The 20,588-nt window shown below is 41.6% G+C and overlaps 1 protein-coding gene across 2 annotated transcripts in view; it reads right to left on the reverse strand.

Moving 5' to 3' along the window:
* PHACTR2 (phosphatase and actin regulator 2) overlaps positions 1–18,841 on the reverse strand; it is a 135,104-nt gene extending 116,263 nt beyond the window's left edge. For both annotated transcript variants that reach the window (XM_063151388.1, XM_063151383.1), the window contains exon 1: positions 18,697–18,841. In XM_063151388.1, coding sequence (XP_063007458.1) covers positions 18,697–18,841 — 145 coding nt within the window. The remainder of the gene's footprint in view (positions 1–18,696) is intronic.
* Positions 18,842–20,588: the final 1,747 nt, after the last annotated feature.

Here is a 20,588-nt window from a genome sequence, read left to right on the forward strand (position 1 = left end):
TTCAGCATCCCAAGAGTTTTTATTCTGAGTCAAAACTCCAACTGTACTCCACTGTAGGATGGAGCCAGAGGATAAACTACTGTTTATACAACAACATAAAAACTTACAGTGCTGAAAGGTGCACTACAATGAAATAACAACATGTTGTAAATCTGGTTCAGACCAGAACCAGATTTACAACATGTAAATCTGCTTGGTTGCTTTGCACAGAAGTGTGCGTATCTGGGGAAGAAAGGCAGAAAGGCCAGAGAATTTGACCAAAGAGGCAACAAGGAAGCCAGGGGAACTGGAAATGCACCCTGAGGAAAACCTATGGCCAAACACCAGCTGAAAAAGACTGTGCTACTAACAGTGAAATGATGCCCTTTTGTTTGACTCCTGCTGTTTTTGGGAAACAGACTTGGTGTATTGACAGAGGAAGAAATTGAAGACATTTCTGTTTCTACTGTCAGTTTTTCATCATAAGCGAAACAGCACATAAAGTTGTGTGAAAGCTCAAAAAGAGGTCAAATCCACATGGCAAATTCGTATTTGAAGTTTCTCTCCTTCCTTAGCTGTTACCCAAAACACCCTGTCACTGTAACATGCCTTTCACCAAGGCATCCCTTCCCAGGGTGTCATGCAAGGCCATTTAATCCCTTTTGTGGCAAGCAAGTCAGTGCTCTTTTCCTGGGGTGGGAATAAGATGTAAAAAGAACCCCAAAGTGACATTTGTATGGCATTGTTCCTTTTCTTTTCCCCTTACAATAGCACCCACTGGCAGTTGCAGTGCCTATTTTGTGCACAATCTGGGATGCTGCAATTAACTTCTGAACACAGGTCTTTCCATAAAGGCATCAACAAAGGGGTAGGAAGGGAAATTATGTATCTTGCTTTTTATTTCTAAAAATAACAACATTTCATCAAGAACATGATGCTTGAATTTGCCTGGAGAGCATATTTAGATACTGCAGGGAAAGGTGCCCTCTTGAGAGCAAGAAGAAAAAGCTCACTAAAGCTGGTGGTTGAATATTTCAGAGCTATGTTGCCCTTCTCTTTGCATTGCAGAGTGGTGAGACGTTTAAGCTTCTTTCCTTCAATAAGAAAGAGAATATTATAGAAGGATGCTGACAAAATAGTATTTGAAATATTTTATTTACCCTATTAATAGTGGTTTCATTATTAAAATGTAATGAATCTGAAATAGGTAATTATTTTACTACTACTGTATTTTTCTTTTGTTTCTGAGGTCAGCCTTGACAATGGGATTGCAATGAAGATTGTTTCCTCTTTGATTCCCCGTTTTCCATTGCGGTTTTAAAGCACAGGTGTGCTGTCTTTCAACAATTTCCTTCCTCCAATTTGCATTCAGTTCAGCAGTGTGGGTAAAGGGCACAATCATATGCAGTCTTAATCTCACAACTCTCCTGTTCTCTACTTGTTCTCTCAGGTTGCAGCCTTCAAGTCTGGCAAGCCACCCAAACTACAAGTATTTTGATGAAGCCTTGAAATAGTACATTTCTTGTGGTTAGTTTCAGCATTTCTCTAAAGCAGTTTTTCAAATATCTTTAAATCCTTGCAAAAACTTAGTATTGGACATAAATTACTTGACAGTGACTAACCTCTCAAGTGGCTTGGAATTTTACTTGGATTTTGATAATGTTTTCTTTGTGCACCCTAGTTATATGAAAATCAAACCAAAAGAAGAGTATATCAATTCACAGAAAGCTGTATTACCTCTTTTTTTGAATTTGTCAAGACATTTTGACTCCCAGGGCTATCCTCTACAGTGTTTGCAACTTTCCTGGCTTGGCAATAGCTACAAAATTTGCAAGAATATTATGTAATCCTACATTCAAATCAGAACTGAAGCATTGAGTAAGAGCTGGGCCAGGGGCTGCCACATGCAAGACCCAGCAGGAGATGCCCTTTTGGACTGACAGAAAACTATGGATACATATTTTTGAGAGCAATTTATCAAACTGTTGTACACTTACTTCATGAAGATAATATCTAGGCCTTGTTTCCATGACATTGATTTCTGAACTAGTCTACAAATACAGGACAAGTTTAATAGTTACATTTCTATTTTATAAAGGAAATGTCAATTGAAATACATAAACATTAATGTGCTTAGTCAGGATATGAAGATTCTCTGCTATAAATCTCCCACAGGTTTTTAAGTCAAACAATCAACCAACCAACAAAAAAAGCCTAAACAAAACAAATAAAACCACAAAACAAAACAACAACAACAAACCCCACACAAAATAAATTTAAAAAACCAAAACTAAAAAAACTCCAACCAAAACACTGTGGTTTTCATCCTGACATAAGAATATGATCAATTACACATTCCAAGACCTGGATGGAATTGCACGATGCTATTTCCCACAGTGTCCAGGAATGAAGAATTTCTAGCACCCTGCTCCAAAACAGAGCCTGCCCCAAAGCTTTCAGAAAACCTACAGCAATCCCAGATATTCCTGAGCCACTGGAGCTGAAACACACCAAGAATTTCTTGTGGATGCTGTGGAGGGAAGGAACTTTGGCTCCTTAGTCTGGCAGGTGCTGCAATGGTTACTCAGATGCGGCAGGAGGAGTGTGGCAGCTCCAGGCTTGTACTCACCTGGGACCTGGCTGAGTTTGTTTGGGTTTTTTTGTAAGTTTCTCCCTCTCTCTCCATATTCATCTGCACATATATGTGGGAGATGGCCAGGACTTAGACATGCAATTTTCTAAACATGGATTACATTCTATCAAATGACACAGTCATTTTTCATTGAGTCACTTTTTATGATAATTTCAGGCAGTATTGAATAAATAACAGAGAAATGTTTTGTAAGTGAGTAAGAGTGCTCTTTTCATGTTTCATTTGGTGATATGTCATGGGAGAACTGCTTTAGCTTACTTTTAGTTATATATCTACTATCTATAATCTTTTTTACTTCATGTAGAAAAAAATTTCTGTTGCAGATGGACTGGTATACATGAAAACTTTGATGATATCTTTGATACTTATCAATTGTATATGAACCACTTAACATTACTGTGGGGTTATTTTTCATGAAATACACTCTAAAAGCAAAAATCTACCAGGCCCTCATCCTCCAAGAATAAAAGAAAAGAAATTGAAAAAAGAAAAGAAGGAAAACAAAAGATTTTTCCTGCAATAAAACTGTTTTGAGGTTGGAAAGAATGAGTGATGTCTCTCTTTTAGGCTTCTGGGGAAAGTCTTTCCAATGTTGGAATTTCCAGGCTGGGAGAAGGAATTACTATTTTCAGCCTCAGTCTAGTCTAGGGATTCTGCATCTGCCCTTAGAGCTGCATGTACCAAATCTAAATGTCCACCAGGCCAGGAAGCCATCAGGGTACTTCAGCGCACAATGCTAGTCAAGGCCTAAATGCATTTCTGAACACATTTTATATAGATCCAACTGAATTTTGCTTTAGAAAATAGTACTTCATGTCCAGCACACACAGAAATTTTAGTCCAATTATTTTAATGATTTCTTTCTCAGAAGACTATGTAATAAAGGTGCAACTCAGACTGAGAGTCTGCCTTTGCAGACTGGCTGAGGACTGGGGTCAAAGCAGTCTGCACAAATACTGGAAAACCTGGTGCTAATTAAAGCCAGATTCCCTCATAATGAATCAATATCCAAGTGTGCAACAGGCTGCTGGCAAAACATAGGAGTTTTGTTAGTTCCCAAACAACACAGACAACAGACCTTGCTCCCCCACTCCTCAGCAGTTTCTTTGGCGGGTCAATGCAGAGTCCACAAGCCCTGACCAAAGTACATCAGAATCAATGCAAAAGGGAGATCCAATTTCACCAGCACGACTGATAATGCCAAGCTTGCAGCATTACCTTGGCCGAGGGAAGAGCAATGGCTGATAATAACATTTTGTGTTGTTTAAATCGACATTTTATGGATTAAAAACAAACAAAAAAAAAAAAGGGCGGGGGGGGGGGGAGCATGAGGAAATTTAAAATGCTGACACACCATCCCCATCCCACCCCACTCCAGCTTTGTGCCTTTAAAGACACTTAAGGCACTGAAACTAATGAAGACCCTGCTGCGACTTCCTCTGGGAAGGAGCAGAAACCAGCTCAGGGCAACCTGCTGCTGCTGCTCACTCCCTACAATACATACAAGCCCGTATTTCAGATCCTGGCTGGGGGCAGGTGCCTGAGCCAGGCAGAAACCCAGCACAGAGAGGCAGGTTCTGCAGGATGGCAGGTTCCGGAGAGAGGCAGGTTCTGCAGCTCAGCATCACAACCGCTCCATCTAGTGTAGCAGCCCCGCACAGCAGCACCTCCCTGACACAGAACCTCTCCCCGCAGCCCCTGGCAGGGCAGGCGAAGGCACCTAACCAGGCTGATGGGAGACACCCGTGATGGGAGGCACAGCAAATGGGTCTGAAGGCAGAGGGGGAATTTGGGAGCACACGGTGTGCTGCTTTCGGTGTGTGGCTGGGCTCAGGAGAAGCTCTTTGGGCGGTGACAAGGCAAGATGCTGCAGTAATTACATTAAGGGTGCTCTTAGCCCTATCAAAAATGACTAGAATAAGGAAGATGTAACAAAACAGGAGGCATAAGGGAGTTAAATCTACCTTATTGCTGGGCAATATATTCTGTTTTTATCATATATTGATGAACATAAGCATAGTCACAATATCCAAAAAGCTTGGCTTTTCCAAATTTTTCCCATTTCCCTCCCCCTGAAGGAAGGTCACTGAAGCTGTTGGGCCTTGTAGGGCAGGAAATAGCACAAACAATAGCAGAAGAAAGCTCCATTACTTTACATCTTCATTACACAGGGAAAAAATGAAAAACATTGCTTACATAAGGGATGCTTTCTTCAAGCAATTACTATAACACAAACAAATTGTTTAAAGCCACCAACCTCTTCGTTTGCTGCTGTCTGTCAATATTTTCAGACTCCTCCCCAGACCTGTTGGAAAATCTCAGTCTATGGACAATTATCATATCTATAGCAGAGCAGAGCTGGAGCTGGTAAGGGTCCAGCATGTCGTCTCTGCTGGCCACCACAGGAAGATGGACTCCTCCAGTAATTGTTGCTAGATGGAGAGCATCCCTACTTTTCCCACACTTGGTGGATATCATAATACAAAAAACCTGGAGAATAAAGATTTTCCACTGAACAGCAATCAGAGATGCTGAGCCAAAAGGTCATTTGTTGGAGATAAAGTGAAAGAAGCAGAGCAGAATCAATGGATTTTTCTAGATAAAGAAATAATTTGCTCTGATTGTGGACATCAGGGCAGATTAACATAAAAAAGGTATCAACATTTTCAGTGAAGTATTTTCTTCTGTTTCTGATGGGGATCTTTTATATGTTAAACTATTTCAAATTTTCTTAGCTATATGAGTCAGTACTTTTTCATCTTGATTTCTCCTGGCCCTTCCTACTCCTCTTGGTACTATAATAAAAGGCCTAGCTGTGTGGAGGGAGATAATACTGCTCACACCAGAGAAGAAGAGCTAGTACGCTCCTCTCTCCCACTCACATGCAGCAGAGGAAGTGAGTCACAGATAATCATGGACAGTCCCATCCTCTTTCTGTCCTTACCTGAGTAACAAGGAGCAGGAGCAGGGCTCTCCTACCATGAGGAGATCCTCTTCTCTGAAGGCTGCCTGCCTGCAGACTCCCACATCACCAAGTGGACCTTCACAGGGCTTTCACAGGATGAAGGCAGAAGCTGCTGTGTATTTTTATCTACTGTGGAATTGCTCTAGATGCTTTGTACTGGCTCTTTGTCTAATTTCCTTTGGAAAACAATCTCACATTTATTTTGATCCTTATTGACCCTGGCCAATCACAAAACCTGTTAATGCATCTCATCCCTGTTAATGCATCTCATCCCTGCTTGCATCAGGATTTTCTAAAGAGGCTGGAACTGAAAAAAGCCAGTCTGCTCCCAAAGGGACTTTTGCCTTCTACAGGACTATGATATTTAACTTCAGGTCACCTCATCTTTGTAAAGTGTTGTAAAGAATCCTTCCTGGGATAAAAGCTGCAGCAATCTATTCCAGCCCAAACCTTTGCTTTGACCCTTTGGAGTCAATAGCTGCACTGCCAACCACAAGTGCACCAACATCATGAATCAAGCCTCCAGGAACATGGAGATGCAGTAGAAAGCATATTATAACTTCTCTTGGAATAAAAAAAAAAGCAGTCATTTTTCTGTCTCCTTCTCCAAACCTCTGAATGCCCAAGCATGGGAGAATTTTCTTTTCAGGAGTTTTCAACACCAAGGAAGTCCAGCAGCCACTGGAGGGGAAAAACCCCACAACTGAGAATGTGAGTGTAAGAGCCAAACCAAAACAATGTTGAGCACTGGAAAGTCACAATGAAGTCACAAGTCCAGACCCATGGCATCAGCCTTGACTGGCAGGGCACTCCTGCCTCTCAAAGGGGCTGCACAGCACCTGGAAGGGAAGCTTGGGTGGGATGCAGTCCCAGTGATGGCTTGGCTGGACCTCTCTGGCTTAGCCTGGGTGGCATCCTCACTGAAGGGTGCTTGGTCCACTGGAATTGCTGCATCTCCTGCTCTCAAAGCCAATGCATTTGCTGAGAGATCAGAAAGTTTGTATTATCTACCCACACTACCTCAAATCACAGAAATGGGAGGGAAAGATGACAGCATAGACTCAAGAGGGAAAGGAAAGGGGTTCCCAGCCCCTTTTCCTTCCATGGCAATCTCAAAGTGCAGTGACTGAAGCCTGTTGCCCTGTTCAGAGCAAGGGTCCCTGTGGCCAGTCATCAGCATTTCTCTTGGAGATATTCAATAGCTAAGCAATTCCTTCCTTCCCTGTGGCTTTGTACCTGTATTTTCTAGCAGAGAAAGTAAGGCCTCACCAGTCTGGTGTTTATATTTCAGTGGTTTAGAAAAATGTCACTTAAATGGACTGCAATGAACTGAAGCTGGGTAGCTATTTTTTAATATATACACACATTATCATACCCAAGAGCTCTTCATTGCCTATGTACAGGACACCCTTGACATGCTCTTCTTCCTCGTGTGCTGTGAATTCCCAGCAGGAGAATCTACTGAAATTTTACAGAAAAAAAAATACAGCTAATAAAAACTGTCCTGCAGTTCTGTGGCAGCATTTATTTCAGTGCCTGCTGTCCACATGACTCAGCCAATGTTCAGTGCTATTATAAAAATTCCAGGGCTCAGAGAAATCCACTTAGGGATGTTACATCCCTCAGACTGGCACAGAGGGGAAGTATTTCATTACAAGACAAACAAGGAATTTTGGTTCCTTGAACCATACCAGCCCTTATCCTATAGGAATCTTCAACATCAGTTGAACTTGGCTTCTGATCTTTCCCTGGTATAATTATTAGACTGGCCAAATTGCAGGAATCCCAAATTGCTGCAAAAAAGTTACTCTTAAAACTCTGCTTCTATAGATTAAGCTCATATTAACAAATGGAGTTAGGACTACTGCCAAGTGTGCATATTTTGATAGCTGTTATTGACATGTAAAATTATTAGAATCAGAAAACATTTGAATTTTTTTTAAAAAAATCCAGTCCTTCTTATAAATGTGCATAATTTGAAGCATCTAATTCTGAGTCTGAGAGAGATGCATATTGCCATTTGCAGAGTTCTTTCTGGATTTTTTCCCCTCTCTCCTTTTATTATGATAATCAATATTTATATGAAAACATTTTGTATCAAATATCGCTTCATGCATGATATGCATGAAGTTTAGTTTTCTGGAATTTATTTTCTCTATGGGCCATATATAACTGAGACAAGTTCATTGAAGGAGAAGTATGGAGTGCTAATAAATATTAGAATTCACTTCATTAATTAGTGCCTGAATTAAAATCTCCTTAATATCTTTAAAGAAGGTGATATTCTTAGAAAGCAGAATAAGCTTGTTTATTTAAAGTACTTCTCACTGTCAAAACCCCCTCATCTAGAATTCATCTAAATATTCACCCAAAATCATCTAAAATATATTTCTATTAAGCTTAGGATAAAACTGTGGGTAACAGAATTCCTCATCCAAATACTAAGAGTAGATTTGGCTTTGTCATTTCGTTTATCTAACTGTCAGTTATATATTTGCTGCTTAGGAGAACTCCTTTCCATCTCTTTCGCTTCTGTCTGCTTTTAAAGGAGGCAGAGAGGACACTGTGCCACTGAGGGTGGGTCATGGATGTGGCTCTTCCATCCACTAACAAAGCAAGATCCATCTTTATTTCCTTTGCCCCGTGAGTCTGGCAGATGGATGGCTTGTATACTCAGTCCTCTGTCCCTCTGCTGCCATTCCTGACTTGGCCTAAACACAGCAATAAAAAAAACAAACCAGAAAAACCAAACAAAACATTCACGACTGCAAAAGACCCTGCTCATTGTTGCTGTAAAAAGTTTATTTTCACATACTTTTTAGTATGTTTCCAGCTCTGGTTTCAAGTGCTTCCAGAACTTAAGGGAGCGCAACTTTCATTGTTCCTCCTGGGAGGCCATTTCCCAGCCCAATAAATCTCACTCCCAAGAAATTTCACACATCCCCTCCTGTGCTTACAGCACTTTTCCAATCTTGGCCTATCATGAGCAGAACAAATATCTTTTTCCCCACAGAGTTTATATAATAATGCAATAAAGTTGCAAAAGCTGTGCACTCCACTGAGTTACTTCCACTCACCAGAAATTTATGGGATAACAACTTCTGTGTTGCCAGCAAGACATAATTTAAAATGTCAATGAATTACAAATTTCTACTGAAACGCAAAGCCATCCACAACAGACAATATTATTACAAACCTCACAGAAGACATAGGAAAAGAAGCATGGAAAATCTTTAAACTGCTGACACCAAGGTAAAGTCTGATGGGTTGCTCTCCCCCTGTATTCAGCAGACTGGTTACAGATGTCTTGCCAGCACTTACTCTGTAATATTTTCTTTCTCTTTTTGAAAGACAAGCAACTGAGTTATTTTAGTATTTATAAAAAGAAGTGCATTGGTTACATTTTGCTTAACCTAGCTTGAATTAAAAGTGATTTCAAAATAATGCTTTAGCTGCTGTTAGGCAATTACCTTGCCATCTTCCCTCACCCAAGGATAGGCAAACCTGTGGAGCTGCCTGGCACTGCCTTCATGGCAGGCACTGAGAGAAGGGCAAAAAAAAAAAAAAAGAAAAAAAATCCCTATGGAAATTTCAAGGAGGAAAACTTTCTTCCAGGGTCTGGGGATGATCAGGACAGCTATTTGATAGAGAGCCAAAAAGGGGGCAGGCAGCACATCCGAAGTCCTGAAGTCTTTGGCCCCTGTAGCTGAAAGGAAGTCATTCACTCTGCTCATTCCCTCCGGGCCTGGCAAGTGCTGCACTGCAAGGGTGTAGCTTTCACAGCTTCTTTCAGGTAGACCACTAAATGCAGGAGTGTGTACAATGCTCTCATTTACCATGTGGCCAGTGATAAACATCTGCACCACAGAGAGGCTTGTGGCTTAAGAGCTGAAATCGCCTACAGAATTGCACACACATTCACCAGTGTGCTTCAGGAAGATCCCATTAAACAAATCCCAAGATGACCAGCGAAATATGAGAAAGCTCTGAAAATTACTGCATCAATTTTTTGAAAATCTTTCTCCAAAATGATTTTTGATATTTGTAACCATTGTTTATCTCAACTTCCAAAGAAAGGCAAAATTCATAGCAGATTTGTCTCCAAATACTTAAAGAGCTGGGTGGCAGACTTTGCTTTTTATTTGCTATTCACTAAAATAAACATGATGTGAAATTTCCCACTCAGTTTTGTTTGCAGGAAGACATAACAGGAAGGCACCATGTTTTTTAAAAAAATGTTAAGGGCTCAAAAGTCAGACAGCTGGAAGAAAGATGCCATGCCCCTGGGGAGGTGTAATTCTCTCTCTTGGCTCACTCCTAAGGATAGAGAGTTGAGAGTCTACTCAGAAACACAGGCAGAGGTACCTATAAGCCTAAGCAACAAAGGGAGCTTTGCCATGCCTCATCCTTGGAACTGGAGCAGTTCTTAACCTGGTTTGGGATGTCCACTAGTCCCTGATCAATTACTCTGGCTCTGGCTGTGTAAGCAAAATAACATATTTCAAATCCAGCTCTTCTGATCTTGCCAAAACTGCTTTAAATCAGAAAAAAAAATCGGAATTATGTCTTGCAGACTCTGCCTTTTTGTGCTGTTCCTTGGTATCACTAATCTTTTTTCAGATAAAAAGTCACAGTTTCATTGGTGGTTTAAACCGCTAACATTTACTGGCAGCCCTGACACTGGGCAAGAGAGGACTTAAATTAAAAAGTGGCAAGCAGAAGACTGCTAATTATCCTTTCACTCATAAAGTTTAAATATAGCTGCCTGTGTTTGAACACAAAGAAGGCCTGCAATTAGGGCACATTCAATTGCAAATACACCACAACCCTTCTTTACTGTGCCTGTAGAGGATGCAAAACAATACCTCAATACCAATTCTACTTAGTGGCTGTAATTTTCTTCAGTAATGTGTGTATTAGTCACAGACATATGTTAAAAACTGTGATTTTACCCCCAAAAACAAGAAAAGCAAACACACATGCTCTGGAGGGTGAGCTTTGCTCAACATGTTCTTTACAGTCTGGTTCTCTGATATATTCAACATCCTTATTCTGTCAAGAAGGCATTTGCACGTTTTGATATCCAATAATTTGTAAATGAATCTGGCAGTGGTTACCCTTGCCTTGGAAGGGTGTGCACTTGATGGACAGGATCCCTCAGGATAATCACATTTCTGTGGTGGGGAAATTCTGGCACTTCTCTGCTGCGACAATTCCTTTTCCTGATCCCCAAACTAGAAGAAAAAAAACCTACACCAAAAATCTGTATGATGAAAAGCTATAGAAACCTCAGTTAATTTTTTGAAGTGACAATTTACCATTTTCAAAATTTTTTGTCAGATATTTCTCCTGAAAATTAATAAACATGCCTGAAATTAGGATCTTCAGAAAAAAAGGAAAAATTGATTTTCACAAAACTCTTATCAGGAAAAAAATTGTATTCAAAGAAACTTAATAACTTTAAATAAAGTAAGGATGATGCCAGAGTTCATGTTTCCTGATCCTTGCCATTGTGCCAAGCTTTATCTTGGAAAGGCTCTGAAGCACTTCTCCTTCATTCCCAATACTCAGCAACCCTTTCTTTTAGAATTTTTAGGAGACCTTTTACCCTTTCCCAATGAATTTTTAACACTGAAGGAATCTTTGCTTGGCCTGTACAAGTTCTCCTCTGTCTCTCTGTGACAGACAGAAAATAAACTTACTGTTTATTTACTTGATGTTATTAATTGCAGGTGATTGCATTATTATTTTATAAACTTAATGTCATTAATTGGAGGGTCCTAGTCCCTTCACATCTCAGTGCATTAAACTCAGATGGGCAGGATACAGCAACCTTACATGTACCTATCCAGACCCCAACAGAGGATCACCCAAAGTGATGTTTAGGCTATCAACACAATATAAATGACATTAACTGGAAGCTATGGAGAAGGCAGAAAAGAAGTTAGTAGGAAAGAGGGGGGTGAAAGGGCAGAAGATGAAAGCAAGAATGAGTTGAAAGGAAGAAAGATGAAAGAAAGAAAGAAAGGAAGAAAGACTCTTACTTCCAGTACAGTTTGGATAGGCGCATCCTGCCAAAGGTGCCAAAACAGAGCTGCTGGCTGATGAATCCATCTAGGGTAAATTAGTGTGTGGTGCTGTGCAACTGGTCAAATTCCCCAAGTGGGAGACACCACAATTTTTGTGTGAGACTGAACTCATGCCTGAAGTTAAAGGGAAACAAAAAACAACTGCTTTTAATGGGAGTCCACTCTCTCTAAACAAATTTTCTTCTGGATACTGTAAATTGTGCAAACGTTAGAAAATGTGGGCCAAGCTACAATGCACATATTTAATTCAAAATAACTGTTAAATGCTACATTGTCTGAAAAATATTGTAAAAATATTATAATTATTTTGAAAAGATTTTTTTAAAATGTTTTATCTCATGTGAAGTGTCACCACACTGCCATCTGTGGTTGAATGCTTCCTCCTCCACATTTCCCTCCCAGCCCCGCCCTATTAGGTCCTGTATTTCTCTGAATAGAGCCTGGCGTGAGAAATGTGAAGGGCAATGCAGGATGTGTCAGAAACATGTATGAAATGTGAGAGAAATGGGAGAGGGTAGAAAAGTGTCTCATCAGCAAAGGATGCAGTGGTTTAAGCTGCTCTGTAGCTCCTCTGTGGATCTCTCCCTCCACCTGAAAGCGTGGCCGACTTGCAAAGCATAGCAGCTTTGCAGCTTCAGGCTGAATTCTGAGCCCATTGTACTAAATCCTTGATAATGATAAAATTTACTAATATTTCACTGTTTCAAAACTCAAAAATCGTGACAACATCTAAGACACAAACAGAATTTGTACAACACACCATCTTAGAAGTCCAGTTCTGCATCAAAACCTCGCAATGGGAACAAATTTTCTTAGCTCACCACCAAGGGAAGTACCTACAAACTCTGCTTGCATTTCAGGAAGATCACAGTGCTTTCCACATGAATGGAGAGCAAGGGCACCTCTTGTTGTGGTGAGATTTAAGACTGACAATTTCAAAGATAAAGTGAGAAGAGAATGAACTCAGAACACTGAAGTCAGAATTTTCTATTTTCTTCTGGATATTTTTCCTTTTGTGCATTCAGTTTGTACCTGTGAAAAAGCAATTTCTGCATTTGTTAAAAGTAGCAACATGCTAGGTAAAATCCTAGGGGAAAAGGAAGAAAAATAAAAGATTATCACTAAAAAGATGTTTGCTTTATGATAAAGCATATTCAATGAGAGTTTGTGAAAATTCAGAAACATAACTAGTATTGGTGTTATTGAAAGCTGAACTCTTACAGGATTTTTGGCACTGGAAAGATTCTGATTTCAAAAAGCCTAAATAAATTTTAAAAATGTAAATTCTTCATGAACCTTTAAAAAATCTGCTAATTCTCCCCAGTTTTTTGACCGTAAGTTGTGCATGCTTTTTCAGGAAACAATGGCAAAAAGAGAAGGACATGCAGGAGTGGGGTGGGAAAGAAAGATAAACTATTTATGCTAATGATGAATTTGGCTAATTAAATATTTAGGTTTTAAAACCAAAACAAAATCTTTTTTAGAACAAGTTGCTTACATTCAGTAAGAGAAGAACAAATTTTCTTCAGCCATTCTTTGAATCACTTCTTCAGCCCTCATACTTGACATGTGGTCTGATATTAAGTGGTTACTTGCTAGGAGCCACAGAGCAGCAGGAAGTGCTAAATGCCAAAGGGCCTTGAGAAACTAAAATACTCAGCAGCAAACCACTAAGCAGATCTCACCATCAGCTACTGGTCTAGCTGCTGCAAAACATGCATTAAATACTATGCTGCAGTTCTTTGGAGTTAAATTTCTACTTAGCCAACCATGAAGATTATCATCACATGTAATTTTTTTTTTTTAAGCCTGAACCCAAGTCTGAATATATTATTATAAAGCTTTTGCCTCAGAAACTATGCCATGTGTAAATGACATGTAGAACTCATGGTTTATATTTGTAAACCATTATATTCCCAGGGTCTCCCCTTTCACGCTTAATCAAGCTGGGCTAATTACAAGAACCTACTCTAAATATGCTGCATGAGTTGGTGGGGAATAATGTCTTTTAGTCTAGTACAAAACAAGCAGGTTCTTATTTTGTGTATTTTTTGGTATAAACTCACATTAGAAATGGCTGACTATATTCTGACACATGCTTCTTCTCTATATGCCCATCTAATTTATAAACGGAATTGTTTTTCAGGCAGACTTGAACTTTGTCAATGTATGCAGTACAAATGATTCCTAAACTTTTCCTCAGCATCATTCTGAAACTACAAGTTACATGTAAGGTTGACCATGATGGGATGTAACATTACCATATGATGGCCTAAATAGATTATTACAAAGTAGCTGCTTCAGTTCTGTAAGGCATAAGGCAAATTTCATTTGGTTACGCTTGTTGCCTCTTCCTGATAGTTTGAATTTTAAAATTGATGCAAAAATATTAATGTGAACTTAGGACAGGATACACTAACTCTTGGTAATGACCTGGTCATGCTGAGTTGAGTTTCTAAATTCCCACAAATTATTATTTGTCTTAACTTGTACTATTGATTTCTGCCAAAAATTGTCTGCCTTGGGCTTCCTGCAAAATTCTGTGCCTAAATTTATGTAGTAAACAAGCCTTGCTTAATATGATGGAGAATCATGTTTTCCCATAACTCCCATATTTGCATAAAATGTATCAAAATCAGCTGCTTTATTTATCGTGTTCTCCCACAGCATGAATATTCTCCCTCATCAACCCCATCTTAGGACTGAAAAACAACATTTTCCTAGCTCCCAGACAGCTTGGTAGGGCTCTTTGTGACTGGAATCTGTAGTTTTTTGGGGGAATACAAGTGCAAAAGGAAATACAGACACACGTTAACAGCTACCCACCCAAAACTTCCCTTTTCCCCTAGATTCCACACTCCCAGATAATCAGGTCAATGTCTAGAGTGTATTCTGGGTTTCACCCTTTCTAGATTCTCAGTTTCCTTCTGCTGTCAAAAATGTGTCCTCTGCATCAACCAGAAAATTTTTTCAATAAAAAGAGAATCTGACATTTGTTATGTTTGCAAAGTGGGATACCATATTCATGAAAAGCTTAAGTAAGTCCAAAAATCGTAAATTTTCTTCTCATATAGCATCAGCCACTTTGATGCTCTGATCACTACAAGAAAGCTTCCCCAGCTCTTCACTTAGCTGGGGGATTTTAAGTAATCTTTTCACCCACCCTACTTTGGAGTCAGCAGCAGATGGCATCATAGATGTCACTCATTATCATTTTGAATAAATTAACCCACAAAAATAGCCAAAATCATCCTGGGATGTACAAGTTTTGAGGCAGGACTGCCATTTGCACTCAGGCTTTCATTTTCTTCTTCAACCCAACATCTGGGCTAAAGCCTGAGGTACTGATGAATTGCTGTCTGAATTCTTAGGTAGGTTTTATTTTTGTCTGTCGTCAGAAGGGCTCAAAGAACCCATGAAAGAAATGGAAAGGTGCGTGAGTAGCTCACCCCTCCATCTGAAAGGTGCATTTCTCACTAATGGAACAAATTATCTGAAGCTTCTTGCTGCCAAAGAGCGAGACCTCAAGAGGAACTGCAACATTTCGAGAGCATCAATCCCAGAGCAGAGAGATGGGTGGTTTTCTGACTTCTGATCTGAGCAGCAAGGTTCCCTTTTCACCAAGACGTGCCTCACCACAGACCTCACCGCCTTCGGAACAAAGTGCAAGGCTGTACAACAAAACCCACAACACTGAAAGGAGAGCAAACTGGAAACTGCACGGACATGCAGATCAGTGCAGATAAAGAGCAGGCACCGTGGCAGCCTGAGGTCTGTCAGGTGCCTGAGGGCTGTCACAAAGAGAACCACTGCCACTGCTCTGCCATCGGATGTGATGTGAAACAGCACCTCTTCCACCCTGCAACCCAGGACCCACAGCTCGTGCTGACAGCTACCTTCAGCCTCACAGACACCAAATCTAGGTTTTGGATGAGTTCTGGGAAAATGTTTGAACAGAGTCTTTTTTTTCCAATCGCAGTTCTGTCCCCATCTGTGTTGGACACACTAAGAAACTTGACTAAATTGATCCACCTTTAAGGTGGGTTTAAATCTAGTCACTAAATATGGAAGACTGCTTAAAGGTATGTAATTCAAGCAGCTTTCTGCAAGTGGCTCTGGTGTTGGCCTGAAATTTTAGAAGAGTATATTTTGCTTTACTCATCTCTTTCAGATGCTCTGACGAACCAGCCAGCTGTCAGCTGGGGCATACCACAATGTTGAAGTGATGCACAAGCTATGCCTGCCACAGAGGTTTTGAACTTTGCTAACATTACACTTTTCTGGGGTCTAAATCAAAATTCTAGATCATGCCACCCATACTCGTGATGAGTATCACTTTACTCCTCCCAGGAGCTTACCACAAATAAAACACTGACAAAACAGTGGATGGAGGTGATAGCCCAGAAAGAGAAATGAAATAATCTTCTGCCACTAGCATTAAAAGAAAGGTCAGCTTGAAGAAGAAAATCCTGAAAATACATTGTCCTCACATACTGGATAGAAGCTAATGAAGTGAGATGCTGTGCAGTGATACCGGGAAGTTGTTTCTGTCAGTGTGCAGGAGCAGCAGAAGAAGGAGTGGGGCTAAGAGAGCACAGAGAGCATAAACATGGGGACCACCCAACCAGCCTCACGGCACTATCAAGATACATACAGTACTGACCTAGAATAACAAACAGATGCATTTCATGGACCACTGCCAAAGCTGCTTTACAAAAAGCCATTATATTTCCCCTAGCTAGAAGGGTCTCTAAAAATACTGCCTTTTAATAGATCCTGCATTGAGAATGGTGGATCAGAAAGTGGTAAAATAAATGAGTGTGAACCTCTACAGGGATACCAACCCATCACTGGAAGAGTGTGAGGAGACAACATCTTCTCAGCACAATTCATGTCAGGTTCTAGAAAATGGAAACAAGCATGCAACAGAAGCTGCCAACAGTTGCAAGTGACTCAGTCTCGGAACAGGCATAAAGTAAACATTTTGCAGGTTAGTTAAAATGCAAATTGTTCTTCTATACATGCATCTGTTGGAGCACAGGTAACATCTGATGTAAATGAGTCACCTACTTTAATCAAATGATATGGCTAGAAAAAAAGGCAGAAGCAAAACACAATGACTCATACTGTTTCTTCACTTTTCTGCCCCCATTAGAGTTGTTCTCCAGGTTAGTAGGGGAATGAAAAAGCAGGTTATTTTAATGGCACCTCAGTATAAAGCCAATTCTCTAACCACCATATTAAACATTAAACAGCTTTGCATCTTTAATGCATACTTTCCTTTTTGAAGACAGAATCAACAGTTGTGTGGCCATATGTAAGTGTTTTTGTGGTGTCCAATGAGCAACTGCAAAAAAATATTCAGGAAGTAGCAAGGGAGAAAATATACAATTAAAAAATATGACCAAAAAAATTAAAAACAAAGAAAGCAACACTTGTTCCCTACTGGCAGGAAGCACATCCTCAAAATTAAAATAAAAAATCAAGTCAGGAAATGAGGATGCTAAAATGTCATGTGTAAGAAACTACAAATAACAACACATATTTGAAAACACTGTCATTTAACCTCCACTAGATTTGCCAGTCTCTCAAAATGACACCTCAGTTCATTGTCAGGTGTCTTAGTACTTAAGCCACCAACCAACAGAGTCTACATTGGTATGGTCTCAATCTTGTCAGTCTCTGTGGGGATCCCCCTGGATCCAGGGTGTACACATCCAGTCACAGGGCATTGCTCATGCAGTGCTCTCCAGGTGGTGCTGAAATACACCTGAAAGTAATCCTTTTTGAAGAACTAGAATATCCTCCCTCCTCCCTGTCCCAAATGTCCTTCACCATAAATTTTAAGCAGGCACAGAAAAAGGTAAAACAGAAAATTATACAGAAAATGGCATCCTCTGGCCCCATAAGCTGAATCTACTCGCTCCTATGTGACTAAGCAAGTTTTCATTCCCTCTCTCCTCATCAGGAGGAGGGAATGTGTGCACTTGATCTTCCCCAAGCAAATGTTCTACTTCATCTTAAGATTCCCTGAGGAACAAACATAAGAGAACATTGTGGTCCATTTCAGGCCCAACCACGCACTGCACTGCCCTGTGCTGCAGCAGAGGAGGTCCCTCAGTGCACTCTGGAGCTTCTCTGATGGTGTTTCATGGGTACCTCTGTGCAGCAGTGTGTGAGTGCATCCAAAATACCAACATCACCAGGCTGCGTGTGCCTACAGACTTTTCTAGTCAACAGAGCAGGGCTGATTTGCAACTGGGCAAGCACACATTTTCAAAATGTGCTCAGCCCTACAGAGACCAGAATGTCATTTTCCTTAGTGCCCTACCTCAGGAAACAGACAGAATAAAGCACAGCCAAGAAATGCACTTTGGCAACTTTCAAATTTCTGCACTGTACACTAGGACCCTCGCTTCCTCTCGTTTTATACAGTGAATCTTCTCCAAATCCTGCAGGAAGCCTACTCTGTCCCAAAGGGCTAGCTTCCACTCCCAATCATCCTGTGTGCACTAGCAGGGATTGACTCCTGAAGGAAGATGGTGGGATTCTGACTTACACAGTGGCTTTTCTCACCTATTAAAATCCCAAAGCAGATACAAGGGCACGAGGTAAAATCCTGACATGCAGTTGAAGTGTAATGTGTGAAGCAGCAAGATGAGGGGCTTTGATGTCCTGGCAATACATCCTGAAGCTTTCATGAGACTTTTCTGCTCTTGCAGTCAGAGATGCTTTGGCACACGGATGTGAAGCCACGATGCTACCAGGATTCATTCATTCATTTGTGTGAACATGGGTATAAAACCCTGGAACTCTCCAAACATCTTATCAAGGAGAAGATCAAGCACCGCGAACCCCAGAAATGCACACCACCGGCCACCGAGAGAAGACAGGTCCTACGCCTGGGAGAGCAGGACAGGGTATCGGCGAGGATGTCATTCCCCAAATTCCCAAACTCAGCTCGGCTCCGAGGTCTCGGACACACGGACCCTTCCCTCCCTCCCCCTTACCTGAGCCGCCCACGTTGGACCGCAGCAGGCAGGTCCTCCGGGAGGAGGAGAAGGAGGAGATGTCGCTTTGGGAGCGGCCGCGGGGACCGGGCAAGGACCAGACGGGCAGCGGGGCCGTCCCGCTGCTCCCCGGCCTCTCAGCCATCGTCGACGGGCAGCCGAGAAGGGCAGCGAGGAGAGAAGAGGACGGAGAGAGGCGGCGAGGGAGGGGACAGGGAAAGTTTGCAGAGGAAGAGCCGCCCCTCTCCTCCGACCGCCCCGCCGGGACGCCGGCGGCGATTTTGGGTCTCTGGGAACATAAATTTTGTGTTTGCACAGGGGCAAAGCAAAGTGGGGGGCTGGGTGCGCGGATGCACCCATCCCCCAGGGTGTCTTCATGCTCCCGCCATTGCCATCTCTCGGGGGGAAAAAAAAAAAACCGGAAAAAAGGGAAAAGAGAATCAGTTAAAAAGAGCCGAGTAACCCACACCGCCACTTCTGTTTTGTGTAACACGGTGCGCTCTCCCCCGCAAAGCCGGAAAGTTGCACAAGGCACCGCATCCCTGCGAAAGAGCCGCGAGAGAGACGAGTCAAATATCCTCCCCAACCCATCACCTCCCTCCCCATCTTTCTTAAGGATTGGGTTGCATGTCAGAGACTTAACTAACTTCGGCAGGAAGGTACTGCCTTTCAGATCAGCCACACAGACCTAGGCAGAAGCAAAATCAAGCTTCATGGTTTCGTTTCCTGGTGTTTTACAGAAACCCTTTTACAATAAGATGCACCTTTAAAAGGAAATTTTATGCTCACTCTGCTCCTTACAGGCAAGGCATATTACATTCTACCTTGAATAAAATCCTCGCTGCTGTGCAGCCACAATGACAAACACAGAAAAGACTGCACCCTATATTTTTAATTCATCCAGAGTTGCATTATCTAGTTATCCAATGTGAAAGTTGCATTCAGGCTGCATTTTAACAACTACGACTCTCCAGGTCTGAATCAAAACCTATCAAGTGTGAAATTTGTCCACGTGAAATTCAGTTTCTGGTTTCTGCTTCCACCCAGGCAGGCGAGTGCCCTCATCTCAATGCCGAGCCCGCGCAGCTCCCCAGGCGCAGGGGTTTTGTGATCTTCCAGCCGTCACCCTCCGCATTTGTCGAAGCAATTGATCCGGCACAGGAGTCTCGTATGTCAGCCATTAGTCAGGTCGAAAGGTCTTTTCTGCTCAGCTTCCCTCAGGGGATTGCCTTCATTATTTCCTCTCCTTGTTCCCTCTGCTGACAGGCCAGCTTGCTCCTTCCCCAGCCGCAGAGCTTTCCCAGCGGGACCGTGCTGGGAGAGGGAGAGGCACGGGCTTCCCGCAGGGCACGGCAGCGAGATCCACGCTCACAGCCCCTCTCACGGGCCCAGAGGCTCCCTGGTCACACGGGCAGGAATCTTGCACCGATGCTTAGAGAGCTTTCTGCAGCTGCACGCCAGCCCCGTGTTATTTACAAAATCTGACAATGAGCTATTTTTATTATTTACCCTTTGCAGCTTGCATCATTACCAATGTGATTGTACACCAAAGACCTTTTTACCCAACAGGGATTTCTGTACCTCGGCGTGTGTGGGCTGGTGACATTTTCTGGACCTCTTTATGCCTTAATCAAAAGTGTACTCATCACTGCTGTTTACTGAAATGTTTGCCACTTTCCTTTTCCCTTCCTTTTTAAGAGGTATGTTCAAGTTTAATATTGAAATATACAGTCCCTGCTCCAAACCTCACCAAAGTTTATGGCAGGTCAGCAAGCTTTGGGTCAGACTCTGACTTTTTTTAACATCATTTTTTCTTCCAAACATTTTGTGCTACAGAGCAATTGTAACTTTGTCATGCTGTACAGAATGTATGCTTCAAAATTCCCACATTA

Source organism: Melospiza melodia, chromosome 3 (assembly GCF_035770615.1).
Source record: "Melospiza melodia melodia isolate bMelMel2 chromosome 3, bMelMel2.pri, whole genome shotgun sequence".
In the NCBI taxonomy this organism is placed as follows: domain Eukaryota; kingdom Metazoa; phylum Chordata; class Aves; order Passeriformes; family Passerellidae; genus Melospiza; species Melospiza melodia.